Source organism: Pleurodeles waltl, chromosome 8 (genome assembly GCF_031143425.1).
Source record: "Pleurodeles waltl isolate 20211129_DDA chromosome 8, aPleWal1.hap1.20221129, whole genome shotgun sequence".
NCBI classification, from domain to species: Eukaryota; Metazoa; Chordata; class Amphibia; order Caudata; family Salamandridae; genus Pleurodeles; species Pleurodeles waltl.
The window spans coordinates 743,652,423-743,668,260 of NC_090447.1; the positions used below are offsets into that span (position 1 = coordinate 743,652,423).

Below are 15,838 nucleotides of genomic sequence, written 5' to 3' on the forward strand. Positions count from 1 at the left end.
ATGATACCTCACTTGTGTGGTTAGGCCTGGTGCCTGCGACAGGAATAGATCACACAACGGTCAATGTTGGTCCTTACGTGAGGCAGCTGTTGACCCTGGGGTGATCCATTCCTGACACAGACACTAGGTGTAGGCACTCAAGTGGGGTAGAGTTTTTATCAGGACAGGTGAGGAGTCACTGGGTGGTAGGAATATTGTGGATCCCAACATATTCCTGTAGTTTGTGTGACAGAAATGCAAGAAAAATTGAGTTTTTTTTCAACATTTCAGCTTTGCAGGGTATTCTGGGTAAGAAAACTTTGGGGAAGCCACACAAGTCACACCTCTGTGGACTCCCCCGAATGTCTAGTTTCCAGAAATGTTTGGGTTTAGTGTGTTTCTCTATATGGCCGCCGAATCCAGGACCAAAAACACAGGTGCCTGCCTTACAAAACCAGTTTGTTTTGCCATGGATAATTTTGATGTCTCCACAATATGATTTGGGTGGTGGAATTTGGGGCTGAACTAAATTGGGGAGCTCCCAAGAGAGCACTCTCTCTCTGCTTGCCGCCGCATTCACCTGCTCTCTGGGTTGGCCTAACCCACTATTACCCAGTTGCACAAACAGCTTGCGAAGGGACAGCAGGACTGTCCTCATCACCTCCCTCATAATGTACTGGAAGAGGAGTTATCGAATGGGACTCCTCTGACTGAAAAATCACTCCCAGAGTCTGCGCCATTGTCCTATCCCTCAGATGCTGTCTCAGTATCTGATGTCTCAGTCTCTGATCCTATGTCAGAGCGGTCCTCTATAACCCGAGTGTAGGCAGCAGTCATCCATCAAGATGCCATCTCTGCTATTGGCTAAACTGTTGCTCTAAAACACTAGCCTACGTAGACAGTCACAAAATCGATGGTGTGTGAGATACGTGCAACAGTAGAGGCCACCTTACCTGCGCTTCTTCCCTCAATCAGCACGTACTTTCAATACACTCAAAAAACACCTTGTCACATACCATTCGTCACAGTCTTTAGCACCTCCTGCGCCCAGTCCAACAATCATTATTGGTGCTCCCACTCCCTCCTCCTCGGATTCCCTCATTACCACCCAGCAAAAGTGCCCTTCATCTCTCCATAGACTTTGCTAATGTACTCAGCTATTTACATAAAATACAGATTTGCTCTTTGCAGTAGGCATATAAACCTTCTGCGCTTCTTTATGGCACTAAAACTGCCACTAGACAAGTCGGACCCTTTTCCCCCCAGGGAAACCACACACATATTGACAAAAGTGATATATATATGACAGCCAATCACCTGAAACTCAACTCAAGCAAAACCGAAATAATCCTCTTTGGCCCACACAAAAACACCTGGGACCCCTCATGGTGGCCCACCACGCTAGGCCCTGCACCCACCCCCGCCAACCACGCACGCAACCTCAGCATCATCCTAGACTCCTCCCTCTCGATGACCCAACAAATCAACGCTCTCACCTCCTCATGCTTCAACACACTCCGTATACTGAAAAACATTCAAATGGATCCCCACAGAGACCAGAAAAACTGTCACTCACGCACACATCAGCAGCAGGCTTGATTACGGAAACGCCCTCTACGCCGGCACCACTCTAAAACTCAAGCGCAAACTACACGCATCTAGAACTCAGCAGCACGACTCATCCTCGACCTCCGCCGACACGAACACATCTCTCCACACCTCAAATCCCTCCACTGGCTCCCCATTGACAAAAGGATCACCTTCAAGATCCTCATCCTCGCACACAAATCACTCCACAACACAGGCCCTGCCTACCTCAACGAGAGTCACCTTCCACACCCCCACACGAAACGTCCGCTCAGCTGACCTCTCTCTCGCCTCTGTCCCCCGCATCAAACACACCACCACCGGGGGCAGATCCTTCTCCTACCTTGCACCCAAAACCTGGAACGCCCTCACAACCCACCTTCGCAAGACCCAAAACCTACTTCTTTTCAGGAAGGGCCTCAAAACCTGGCTTTTCGAACAGTGAACCTCCCAGCCCCTTTCCCTCCCCCCGCCCACCCCCAAGCGCCTTGAGACCCTCACAGGTGAGTAGCACACTTTATAAATCTCTTTGGTATATATAGATCTACCTCTATATATATATATATATCTATGTACATAGATATATCTATAGATATATCCATGTACATAGATATATCTATCTACATAGATATATAAATATAGATCTATATATAGATCTATTTTTTTTAGTTGTTGTATGGTTTCCTTGGGGGCCAAAATGGCCCCCAGGGAAACCCTACAACATCTAAAAAAAAAATTGCCCCCACAGGGGGTCACCCTGCCCACGGGCGACCCCCTGTCATTTTTTTTTTTTTTTTTTTTTAAAAACAATCCCCTGGGGGGGGGGGGGGCGCCCCCCCAAAGTGAAATTCCCTGGCGTCTAGTGGTGTTTCCTGGCCCCCGATCGCAGCTGTGCTGCGATCGGGGGCCAGGAAACACTTTGAGAAGGCCTCGTAAGAAAGGGGAGACTCTCCCCTTTCTTACGAGGCCTTCTCAAAGCTGTGCTGCGATCGGGGGCCAGGAAACACTTTCAGGAAGGCCTCGTAAGAAAGGGGAGACACTCCCCTTTCTTACGAGGCCTTCCCGAACGTGAGAAAGGCCGTTTTCCCCATCAAAGCAGGAAGCGGCCGCAAGGCTGCTTCCTGCTTTGATGGGGAAAACACCTTTGCAACGTCAGCGCGCCGCGAGGCGCGCTGACGTCACAAAGGGGCGGGTGGGGGGGCGGGGGGAGACACGGAAGCTTCCGTGTCTCCCGGGGGGGGGGGTTTAAAAAAAATAATAAATCCTCGGGTGCGTACCCTTCCTGGTGTCGGCCACTGGTCGTGACCCGCACCAGGGAGGGTGTGTGGGCGTCGGCCAGTGGCCGACGCCCACACCTAAGCAGTTAAAGGATGCAAGAAATAATATATGAAGTTGCAGTTGCCCTTCACTACATCATTGAAATTCTCAAAAGTGTGGTACGATATGAGCTCCAGGACTAAGAACAGGGTTGCTAACAGGAGGCAGATGGGATTGGAGAGGGTTTCTCAACAAAGTCACCATCAATACCACTCAAGAAGCCCATAAAATGAATCATCCCTTGCATCTGAGGTTGATAGTGAGAGATAGAGAGAGTGATATAGACACATCAACAGCATCAACAACAGGTATGTGTCTGTAATATTTACCCCCATCACTCCATACTGTAGGTTTGACATCATGATATGAGAGTTTGAAGTGCGTGTAATACCTTACCCAATGAATTGTTACGGTTATTGCATTAACAAATTTCCTTGTGAATAGAAAAATGCATCATGAGAAACGCAGTACTCTTAAGTTTTGTTACATGTTAAGTTATTTTAGATGTACATTTATAAGTGCATTAGGACAACCTACATCTATTTCTGCAAAAATTATGCTCACCAACAAGTGTATCATAAGCTAAAAGTTACATGCCCTGTACCACCAGCTTACACAATCCCTCTTCCACAGATGTCATCCATGAACACGGTGAATATAGATGGGGAAAAAAATGTGATCAAGGAAGTTCATAGTGATCATGAGAGAGGGTAAACATCTGCTGTTGTAACTCCTATCCCCACACCACCAATAGACTTCAAAATGGGAGAAATAAGAGAACCCCAACAGCCTCAAAAAACAACTGTCAGGACAGACCCCCAGCACATGCACACAATTGTTAGAAGATGTCAAACTCACCTAGGGCCTAGATCAAGCACAACTCCCATACTTTGTTGAAACCGGAGCTTGCGTCTAACTCCCGTGTCTGATCAAATATTGTGATTCTGACGCTAAAATTACCTTCTTAGCGCATCCTTCTTCTCTGCTGCATTGCCAACAGCCTCATCCTTCTGGTGATCACATATAGGAAGGAAAAAAATCTCAGCTCGTCCTTTTATAATTCTCACCTGTTTAAATCCTGCTTCCATTTGGTGTTACTTCGTAAATACAAACCAACTGTTTTGCGACCATTCTCAATTGGTGAGTGCTTAGTATAAAACTTTCGTTGCTCTCTATTTGGGAAGTGCAATTAAGAAATAGCTACATCAAGTCACAATAACTGTGATTTCCTACTTGTTCGATTCAGTGTGCTAGTTTAGGAAGTACACCACTTTTATTCTTAGTAAATGCCATTTAGCTTTTGCAAACCAGTTTGTGACTGCTTTGCGTCTTTCTAAACTTTAGTACATATGGCCAGCGGTGGTGGCACCATATTCTCCCTTCTTTGTATTCTACTAGTTTGGAGTACGTATTAATGGGGGAGGAGAGGAATTATTGTGAATTCCTATCTCTTTTTAGGCCAGATGCAGACTACAATGACCGCCACAAACAGTAACAAAGTGCGCTATGCCTGCGTGCCCATGCTCTATGTTTTTACAAATCTGACATAAACGTTGAAGCCATCATAGCGAATTGCTCACTTCTGAATACTTACCTGTTGGAACACAAGACTTGTCATCCTTCCCCAGATCATACCCTTCTGCGCAAGAGCAATAGTAGGTGTCGTACCCTGGAGTGCAGAAATGTTGGCATCCATCACTCATTTGGGGGTAGCATTCGTTATTAGCTGAACACAGAAATTAGACAAATCTTAGTTTTTAGTCTTAGTAGCAACGTGTATCACAAATCAGGTACATTATTTTCTATGTGCATGTAGTATTTCCTGTATCATAATTTCTGGCAAAACCACAATCATAAACATAAACCATGCAAGCAAAAGGAATATAGAAAACACAGCTGTGAATAGTCCTGAAAGAAGGAGTGGCGGGTAGTGTAAGTCAGGGAACTTTACATACATCAAGTCTGAGTAAATAAACGCCACTGCTCAAGTTAAATAATGCATTTTCCTTGCTTTTGTATATGTGTAAATTCTGTAATAGCATGGTCTCTTGGGGAAGCGAAATGCCTGTTGTGACAGTAAAAATGTTTGATTGAAGTCTGCTTGCCGTCAGGTGGTAACTGTGTCTGTCAAAAAACAACAGATTTACTACCCTTGGCTTTCCATAGAGGGAGGTGTCTCGTCGGCAGCCGTCAAGTCGTGGAGAGGATAGGGTATTTTTTTCCAATCATCAGAGATGGACTAGCCACAAGTAGGCCTGTAACTATGTAGCTCGAATTGTTCCTGTTTGGCTAGAAGGATGAGATTCCTGTTTGAAGGCCCAGGTTAATTAGCTGCTTCATAGCAAGCAAAGACCCCACTTTACACCTCAGGTTTCCTGGGCCTCATTTACAACTTTTTGAGGCAGGGCCACAAGTCTTCTCGTTGAGCTGCCCTGCATAAAAAGGAAAGGGCAGGAATGCATTGTTTTAATGACATACAGCACATTCCTGTCCTTTTGCCTGCGCTAGCGCACAAATTGGTGCCTAGCACACACAGAGGCACCCCCGCACCATGGTGCAAGAGTGTCTGTATTGTTGGCATGATTGTTTTTGTGCTGGAAGGCACACCTTCCTGCACAAAAACAATCAATGGAGGTGTTTCCTCTTTCTATGTGTGCTGCATACTGCAGTACACATAGAAAAAGTTAACATCGAGGAGAAATGAAGTTATTTCTCCTCATTACGTCTCCCCTGCAGAGGTACACAGTTTTGACGCATTACCAGGTTTACAGATTCTTGTAAATCTGGGAATGTGTCAAAAACCATGGGTGTTGTGTGGGAAAACCCATAGCAAGGCACACAGAATGCCTCCGTGACACAGGGTAAGGCAAGGCAGCGCTTTGAGCCACCTTGCCTTACTCCATGTCTATGAGGCCATGCAAAGCCATGCGGGGTGGCTTTGTGTCGTCTCATAGATATGATTGAGAGGCCTGTGCCACCAGATCATCATAACGAGTGACTCTCCGGCAGCGCAGGACTCTTGTAAATGAGGCCCCCTGTTTTTAGAAGACTGGTCATGCGAGCACTACTCAGACATAAACAGCCTTTAAAGTGTGCCCAAGACTTGGGTGACCTTGCTGCTCTGCCCTGCGCCACAGGGAAAGGGCAGGATGGGCTGTATCTACATTGTAAGATTAGTGATTTAGCTAAGGTTTTAGATAGGGCAGTTCTTCCCCAGGAATGGTGTTAGCACATCTTACAATTAACAGACAAGATAAAGGATCACTTACAAAGCATTAAATGAAAAGCAGTTAGCAAGTGACCAATATCTAGGTAAAAGCAAGGCCCATCAGTTTCAAAGACTAGAGGCGGCAAAGGTCTTCAATTTCCTTATTGATTGGCAAAAGAACTGTTGACTTCCAGTAGCCATGGTGCCACCCTGCACAGGATAGTATACATGAAAGGCATCAAGTGTCTCCATAAGAGGGTTCCAGGTGGGAGAAAAATCCAACAAAAAGAAAAAACTTTCTTGGTAATCTGACACTGCTTAATTGAAGATGGGGATTTATGTTGCAGTAGATAACCAGCCCCCTGCTCCCCTAGACATCAGAAAGTAATCCACAAGAAGAATTCTAGTGGATTCCATCAGAAAAAAGCGAATTACAAGAATAAAAGTAGAGAACATGTGGGAGATGAACACAATGAAAAATAGTTGTGACACAACTTCCCCTTGTGATGAATTCCTTTTAGATTGATTCTCACACGAACTGGCATCAAAGGAAAGACTCATGCTTCATCTTTGATGGAGAATCTCCAGGACAGCAGGACAGTTTTCTTGAGAGTCCACCATCTTTGTAAGGGTACTTCATAGGCTTGACTAAGTGTCTTCTTTCAGAATCATGGTGTCAGCTAAAGATGTGAAAAAAAGACCACTACTTATTCTGTATGTGCAGTATTACATTTAAGTGTGAGTAAAGTACTTCTCTTGTCTCTCAGCATTTGCTTATTGTTCTTATTGTGTGATTGCTTGAGTTTTGAGTCACTATGCCTCAAATGATCTCTTTGAGATAAATGTGAATACTTATCGTCACTACACTGAGATTCAAGTGTAGTAGTGGTTTACATGACCCACTTTGCAGCACTAAAGTAGGACAGACCCCAGGGCACCACTGGTAAATGATCCCACGGCCATGGTTTGGGCCCAAAACCCCCTGCTTGTTTTATGCCCTGACCCCCAACCCCAACCAATGAGTTCTGACAATGAACACAAGTATTGTTGCCCCTGAATGATGCCAACAACTAGCTCTGAAGGTTGGTATAGAACCCAATTTGGTTAAGGCTAGCAAGCGTATTACATTTGAGTATTTGGTAATACACAAAGCTACCCCTTCGAAGAATTGTATTTCAGAGAAAACTTTTGCTGCTGTTTAGTGCTATGAGAGCATCTCAAATTCGAGATAGCATGCAGCGAATAGTATTACGTTCTTTATCTCAGACAGGATTACTGAAAACAGTGCCACACTGTAGGGACGTCTACAGTACAGTATGAGAAAGCAAGATTGTAGTTCCACATGCTGGGGTCTTGCTCGGAAAGTACAGAATTTGTAATTCACAGGTCTCAGCAGAATGGATGTTTTGGAATGTATTTTGTCAACCTTTAAGCGAGACTTTTTGGGCTGGTTCCTTAGTAACATTATAGTAGAATGAAAATATTCCAAATTGACTTGTGATGTTATGAACACAAATGAGACCATGATGGGTAAACGAAGCAACAGAAGATGCTGCATTACACATAACTGCTGAAAGTGGAATCATAGGTTAACTTTGAGTTCAAGGCTATTGAAGCATCCAGGTTCCAAACACATTCTGTGTATTCAGGTTAATGGTACCGCTAGGCATTTCTAAGCATCCCTGTAGGAATTCGAACAGCTAAACAAAGTCAGATTGCCCTTAGCAGCATCAAATCCAGTAAAATTGGCAGAGTCTGGGCAACAAAACATCACTTTACCTAGCAATCAAAAGGCAGGGCCAAGACCAGAGAACAGCATCCATAGATGACTGAGTAGCTGTATCCTTTAGTGCAGTAGCAGATTCAAAACTATGTTTCAATCACGTCTTTAGCAATCATTGACTCATTGCTACAAGTCTCAAACCTCTGAAGGTCAAAGTCTTTCTTACAACCCTATGCCCCTCCTTCATAAAGAACATACGCAAGTGTTTATTACAATGAGTGAAGATAGTATTCAGTCTTTCTTTCTCCTTTTTGGATCAGGTCCAGTGTTCCATTACTGTCCTTATCACTGCCTTGCTAACAGAACCCATTCTATTCTGTACGTACTGCTTCCCTGGCTGAGTCCTTAGCCCCACTATGGATCCTGCCTCAGTACCAATCTGCTTTACAACCAATAGAATTAGAAGTACTCGACTCAAAATATAAGCTGCATTAGCTTTGTGCCTACTTTGTAAAGCAGAGCTGGCTGAAAGAGCTAATCGAGCAAAAACTAGGCCCCTTCAGCCACTGGTTGCTATACATGTCATGTATATATTGATAAGCACACATTCATCTGTCACTAGTTGATTGAAATTGTAATTTATCAAGTATTATGTTATTGGAGATTCTAATTTGGGATCTGCTACTTCATTAGTGCTACATATTAAAAATGTATGTGCCCTTATACTAGCTGTGTTTGGCCGGATACTATTGTAAGTAGCTAGTGTCAATAACAAGGATGAAGTCAGTGCACCTTTGGCTAGCCTTCTGCATATCCAGCTTCCAAGACACTTGAGTATCCTGCCCTCCACACCTAGAGCAGCTTCACAGCACTAAGGACACATTAAAGAGCAAAGCTCCTTTCTACACTGGATCAGGCAAATGATGGAAGGTTAAACGTGCTTCTAATCACGCATGAGCAATTTATTTTTATGCAACAGGAATCGACAGGCACTGTCGAAAGGGAGGAAGAAATGGAGGAGTTCCATTCACTGCCAGGGCAGTGGAGCCTCCTCCACCCACTGAGTCATTTGTGTCTGGTGGGACTGCTTTCATTTCTGCCCCGGTGAGAGATGGCTTTGAGCCTTCACTACCTGTTACCTCTGATTGTGCAGCATGTTTCTGGCCCAGATTTAAAGAAAGCTGCTTTACAAAAGTCAATAGCCTACTGTCTAAGAAAATGTGAGGAAGGAAGTCTCCCATAAACACTCCTGTGCCCACAGCTCCCGAGTGACTTTAACCTGAAATAAAAATGGCTTTTCTCACCATACCATTACGTTGTGTGACAAAGGGAAGCGAGCAGAGGAGCAATGCCTGTAGCGCATGTTTTTCTGAGTATTAGTGGAGAGTTACTGTCCAAATCTGAGCCTGCACTGAAAAGTATCGAGCGATGGTGCAGATGTGGCAACAAATCTGAGAGATGGTGCAAATCTGGGCAGACACTCAAGATCTCTCCTATCAAGTAACTGTAAAAACATGGGTATCTATCAGTGCTTAATTTGTGCTTGTTGTTTCCGGTGCTGAGCACCGACACTTATTTTTGAGGGCCGGGGCTTATTCTTCTGCCTCAAGCATCTGCTGCGAGCAAAAGACACATATGGGAGACACGGGGAAGGGAAAAACGAAAAAGCGTCACAAAGTGAGAAAGTAGAAAGCTGCAAGAGTGAGCTGAAGGGGCAGTGAGTGGCTTTATATGGATTGAAGAGGCCCGAGATGGCTTCAGGATTACGCCGCCTCAGTATTCCGTGTTCACACATTTAATTGCAGCAGGCGCGTGTTTAAGAGGAGGGCTTTGGGCACCGGCACCTTTTTATTTACAAATTAAGCACTGGTAACTATCGAGGGTTGGTGAATAGTAGTGCAACTTTAAACATGCGCTAACGATTAATGTGAGATAGGCCAAACTGGAACAGACATAAACCATTGCTGAAAAATTGTAATAATCAGAAAATGTGCACAGTATTGAACGCTGAATGGATCAACATGCTGATACGGTTTGTCTTGCTTTGCAGGAAGTAAAGTGCAAATATTCCTGATATGTATTAAGTTTAATTTGACCAGCAGCCCATAGCTTGCTCTACTCAATGTCAGGGGTGCCGAATGGGTTTCTCTTTCTCTTCCTCAACGTCTGATAAGAAAAGAAATGTGCCGGTCCTAAAAAATGAGAGCTGGGCACCACCTGCAAACACTGGTTTAAATTAAGCAGTGGAGTTTTCTCCTAGCATGTCAGTGAAATTAGAAGTTTTTCTTTTCCAGGATCGACATTCCTCATATGGTAGCCCCAGGAAGTAAAAAAATGACCCTAAATTGGGTAGGGTGACATCTGTGTTACTTGCAAGCCCAGTGATGAACAGACCATCATGTCAATGGTTCCCCTAGCACAGCCAAACTGAGACTCCGTTGACCAAACCCTAGAGGTTCTCCTCGTCCTTCTAAATGGGGTGATATGGAACACAAGTTTGGCAGGCTCGACTTCGGTGGTTGTTGGCAGGTGCTCTGCATTCCCCAGACTCTAAACAAGCATGTGATTGTCTGATGCAGTAAATCTCTATAACTTGGAGAATAGTTTTGCTGTTAGATATGAGGGTCTGTGAGTTCTCTGTAAATGGAGGAATACTCCTCCTGTAGAAGATCTGCAACAGTAAGATCTTTCTAACCTGAGGGATAAGTTTGGTGTTAGAAGCCTTTGTCTGTGAGAGCTTAGTAGCATGAGTGATACCTCTTCTGCAGGAACCTCAACCAACAAGATCTGTGTAATATGAGGGATATTTCTGCAGTCAGATGCCTGGGAGAACCATGTAAACTGAGTAATAGTTATACTGTATTAGGCCTATGCCTGTATATTCTGTGGAAACTAAGATCACTTTGCTGCCAAATGCGCCTGAGAAAACTATGCATTCCAAGTGATATCTCTGCTGTCATATATCTTGGCCTATGAGATCTGTGTAATCTTAGGGATCTCTTTGCGTCAAACGTTTGAGCCTGTAAGATCTCTGTAACGTGAAAGTCAGCTCTACAATCTTAGCCCAGAGCCTCCAAGATTGCTATAACTTGCAGGATAGATTTGCTGTCAAATACTTGAACATATAAAATGTCTGTAATCTACAGGACAGCACGACTGTCATAGATCGCAGACTGTAAATTTGGTGTGATTTGTGAGATACGGTTGCAGTCGTCAGCTTTTAAAATGTATATAGCAAGGAGCAATTTCACTTAGAAATACATCATGCCTGTTTGGTTTGACAGAGATTATTTGTTTTCTCTTCAAAGCAAACGAATGAAGCAATTTGGGATTTCAGTGTAGCAAACTCGGTATCACGAGGTAAATGGAACTTACCAAATTGACAGACAGTGCCTTTATAACCTTCAGCACAGTTACACCTGTAGCTTCGAATGGTGTCTGTGCAGTTTCCGTTGTTTAGACATGGGCTTGATGAGCACTGCCTGCCACCTAACAGGGATAGAAACGAAACTGTCACAATCAATGGCACACATGCATATGCAAATATTATCCTCTATAATGGTTCCAAAGTGTTGACCATTTCCTGAGACTGTAGAAATGAGAAACAATGGTTATACTTTAGCGCGTAAATTTAAGTCTGATTAATTGAGGGATCATACTATTCCATAATCTCCACCTTTTCAGATTAGATTTCCTATGTTTCTTTTATTGAAATTCTTACAGAATCCTTGCGTTTATTTTCAATAGGTATGGATAACAAATTTAAAACACTGGTATTAATTCTGAATTCAAAAACAAGTGTTTCCTTAATGCCCACCTAGTAGTGTCTATCCAGCACAAATGTTGTAGTATATTCATCTTCTTCAGGGAGTCTGTATGTTTTCATAGGTTTTACGTCCAGGATAAATATGTATTTTAAAACATGCCACATAAACAATATATTTTCTTGCTCATGCTATGTCTCCCGCTTCCAGATTTTATGGCTGGTGGGGTTTAGAGCATATACTATAGTAAACTGCAAGTTCAACCCTCTCAAGTTTAGAGGATACACGTTTTTAGGTCATACTTTACCAGACAGTGCATCAGTTTAGCTTCTAAAGCCTTATCGGAGACATTCTGAAAACTTCCTTGGGAATGCATTCTGCACATTGGTTACCATTGTCTTTGTAACTCATATTTCTTTGGTTTCTATTTGCTGTTTTTTTTGTTTTAGGCCATCCATAATGTTGTTGCCCCTCCCGTGGAGCATAGCCTGTTTACTGTATTCTTCCATGAGTGCTCACTTTCTGTAAACAGGCCTTTAAATGTTGGTCTTATTATGTCACAGTTGCTGTGCATTCAAAGACAGAGGCCAAATGTCAAGCTCTGTCTTCCGAGGGAGCTTGGTGTTTACTTTTCTTTTTCTGACTTGAAAGTGAGAGGATTCATGTAGCAATCTTGGGATGTGAAAAAGAAAGTTTTTTTCCTAGCACACAACAAAATAAATCTCTGTATGGGAACTGTGCAAATATTTCAGAATATATAATAATGAGGAAAGCACAAATGATGGAGATTGTTATTCTGAAGTGTGGTGAAAGCAAATACCTTAATATGGTCAAAACAAATCAATACACTAGGTAATACCATTTTCACACATTATTGCTTGTGTGCAGAATAGTTTTATCAGTAAAGCTCTATGTCTGTGCAAATGTAATGGTCATTTCAATTCAAAATGTGTTGCCTGTAATGTCAGTGCAGTACCACATGAGGCATACTCCACTCTATGCCACTCCTCTCTTCAACAATCTGCTTCACTCTATGCCATTCTCTGCCCCCATGGTACACCACTGCACTCCACTCCATACTACTCCATGACACTCTATGCCACTCCATTCTATGCCACTTTACTCCATCTACGCCACTCTACTCTACTCCACTCCAAGCCGCTCTACTACACTCTCTGCCACTCTATGCCACTCTACTCTACTCTACGCCACTCTACTCCACTCTGTGCCAATTCACTTTACACCACTTTATGCTACTCTACTCAATGACATGCCAATCTACGACACTCCACTTCACTGTACTCCACTCCAGTCTACAACAGGCTACTCCACTCTATGACAATCTACTCCACTCTATGTCATTCCACTCTAGAACACTCCATGATACTCTAAGCCACTTCACTCTAGGCCACACTACTCCTCTCTATGCCACTCCACTCTTTGCTACTCCACTAGCCTCTACACCACTCTACTCTACGCCACTCTATGACACTCCACAACACGCTATGCCACTCAACAACACTCTATGCCACTTTACAGCAATCCACTCTATTACACTCCATGCCACTTTGCTTCAGTCTACAACACTCCATGCTACGCCACTCCACTCTGACAGATTATGCCACTCTCTGCTACGCCATACCACAGTACTCTACTCACCTCCCCTCTGCTCCACAACATTTCATTCCATTTTACACTACTCCATTCTATGACACTCCACTTCAGGCCCCTCCATCCAATATCAACCACTCTGTGACACTTTATACCACTTCAATCTGCTCCACTTTATGCCACTCTATGCCTCTCTAGGACACTGTACACCATTGCTTCCCAACCTGTGTTTCGGGAACCACTGCGGGTCTGCGAAGCGTCCTCCGGGATCTACAACTGCTTAGAAAATTAAATAATATTAACAGATTAGGTTCCCCAGCTTTCAGTAATGGCTCAGTGGGGGGTCTCCAGGTTCCAATAATGATTCAGTGGGGGTCCCCAGGTTTCAATAATGATTCATTGGGCGTTCGAAGAAGTCAAAAGGTTGAGAACCACTGCTCTACACCAGTCTACTCCACTCTATGCCACTTAACTCTAGGTCATTCTATTCCACTCTTGGCTATTCCACTCTAGGACTTTACTCCATTCTACACCACTGAAATCTACTCCACTCCACTCTATGCCACTCCACTCTATGACACCCCATGCTACTCTATGCCACATCATTCTACACCACTTTACTCCACTCTACGCCAATCCACTCTACTCTACACTTCACTCTACGCTATGCCACTCTATTCTATCACACTTTACTCCACTCTATGTCCCTCATTCTAGGCCCCGCACTCTATGCTTCACCACTCTATGATACTCACTCTAATACAATCCACTCGACTCTACACCACTCTATGCTCCTCCACTCTTACTCCTCCACTCTATAACACTCTACTGTATGGGACTCTATTGCACTCTTTGACACTCTGCACCCCTCCACTCTACAACACTTTACTCTACTCCACTCTATGCAACTCCACTCTATGACCCTCCACTCTGTGACCTTCCACTCTATGACCCTCCACTTTACAACCCTCCACTCTATGACCCTCACCTCTATGCCACCCTATGGCACTCTGCAACGCTCCACACCACTCTATGCCCATCTTCTCTACTCCACTTTGTGCCACTCTACAACTCTCCAAACCACTTCACAACACACTAAGCTACTCCACTCTGCTCTACTATACTCCACTCTATGCCACTCTTCTCTACTCCACTTTACAACACTTTACACCACTCAGACACTTTACTCTAGGATACTCCACTCCGCTTTATGACACCCCAATTGACTCTTTGACATATAACGCCTGTTGGACTTTTTTGCTTATGCAGGGTCATCCCCAATCTTTTTGCCTGAAACTGAAGAGGTACTCAGTTGCTCAATTGAAACAGATCTGTGAAGATCTTCACTGTCCCGTTAAGAGCTCTGCCAGGAAGAGGGAGCTGCAAAAGGCACTGAGGGCCTGGGTGACAGTCAAGGAGGATGGGGGGCACACAAAGGATGAGGATGAGGAAGTGCAGAGTGTACACACTCGTGTAGGGGTGGTACCTGTTACACCTGGGGGGAGAGTCTCCAGGAGAGGTATCAGTAGGTCCTCTGAGGGTCTGACTCCTGAAGAGTTGCAGGACAGACAGACAGAGAGGGCTCACTAGTTGTAATTAAGCAAGATGAGGAGGGACTTAGAGATGAAAGAGCTGAGGTTAGCTTGTGAGCTAATGGTGAAAGAGCTAGAAGTCATAAGGGCTGAGTCCAGCTGGAATGGTGGCAGCAACAATTTCATATCCAGTGCTGCTGAAGAAGTGCACATGCCCAGAGATGTGGTGCCCTACTTGAAGGAGGGAGTTAACACACGCCAGGAGGTTAAGGGGTATGAGGTAGCTCCAGTAATGCACAGGGTCCCTGAGGTGGATTGAGGAACTGGCATGGGGAGTCATATTCCTAGTGATAGGAGGGACACTCTACTGACTCTAGGTGACAGTTCCCTCCAGGCTGAAGTCCTGGTTATGGAGTGTGAAGACTTCCCAGAAGAGCGTGGGTTGAGTGTCGGGGACAGTCAGGTACTGTTTCACCAGTCTCAAGAGGGTGATGTGGGGTACTTTTTTAAGGCTGAGTTACTGGATGGTTGGGTGAAGGGAACTTTACTTAATTCATGTGAGGGGCTGAGTGATGTAATTGCTGGAGAGCATAAGTCTAGTCCTTATTTTCCAGAGCTATGCCAACACCAGGTGGAGTGTGAGTTCTTTGACCCCAGGGAACTTACACTGGAGGCAGACATCTGGGTGAGTACCAGAGAGTCTGAAGAGGCATTTGGGGGTGCTCCTGAGAGGAGTGGTCTAGGTATTTTCCAACCAGGTGAGGTAGGGAAGGTTTGTAGAGTCCCAGGTAGGTCCCATTGCAGTGGGGTGGGTGAGTCTCAGAGGAGAGGGAATGGGGATGGGCTGAGGCCCAAGGTGTCCGAGATCCGATCCCAGGTCCTGGAGGGTTCCATGAGGGAACACCAGGAGGAGAGCCCAGCCTGTACCGTAGGGCCATCTGTTGAGGGAGATCCCACAGTGTCAGCAGAACTTGGGGGGGGGGATGGCTGTAGCCAGTGTCCCACCAGTTTTGGTGTCTGGCAGTACCACTCAATGTCAAGGTGTACTCTGCCTGTGGGGGGGGGGTTCAGAACACTGAGAGTAGGGGCAGGGGAGAGAGAGTCTCACTCCTGACCC

General features: G+C 44.7%; 1 protein-coding gene across 1 annotated transcript in view; it reads right to left on the reverse strand.

The window, feature by feature from the left end:
• Positions 1–15,838, reverse strand: part of PROZ (protein Z, vitamin K dependent plasma glycoprotein) — a 284,994-nt gene that overhangs the window by 187,289 nt on the left and 81,867 nt on the right. Inside the window, exons 4-5 of the mRNA XM_069204954.1 lie at positions 11,190–11,303; positions 4,478–4,609 (exon numbers count right to left, since the gene is read on the reverse strand). Of these exons, the coding sequence (XP_069061055.1) occupies positions 4,478–4,609; positions 11,190–11,303 (246 nt within the window). The remainder of the gene's footprint in view (positions 1–4,477; positions 4,610–11,189; positions 11,304–15,838) is intronic.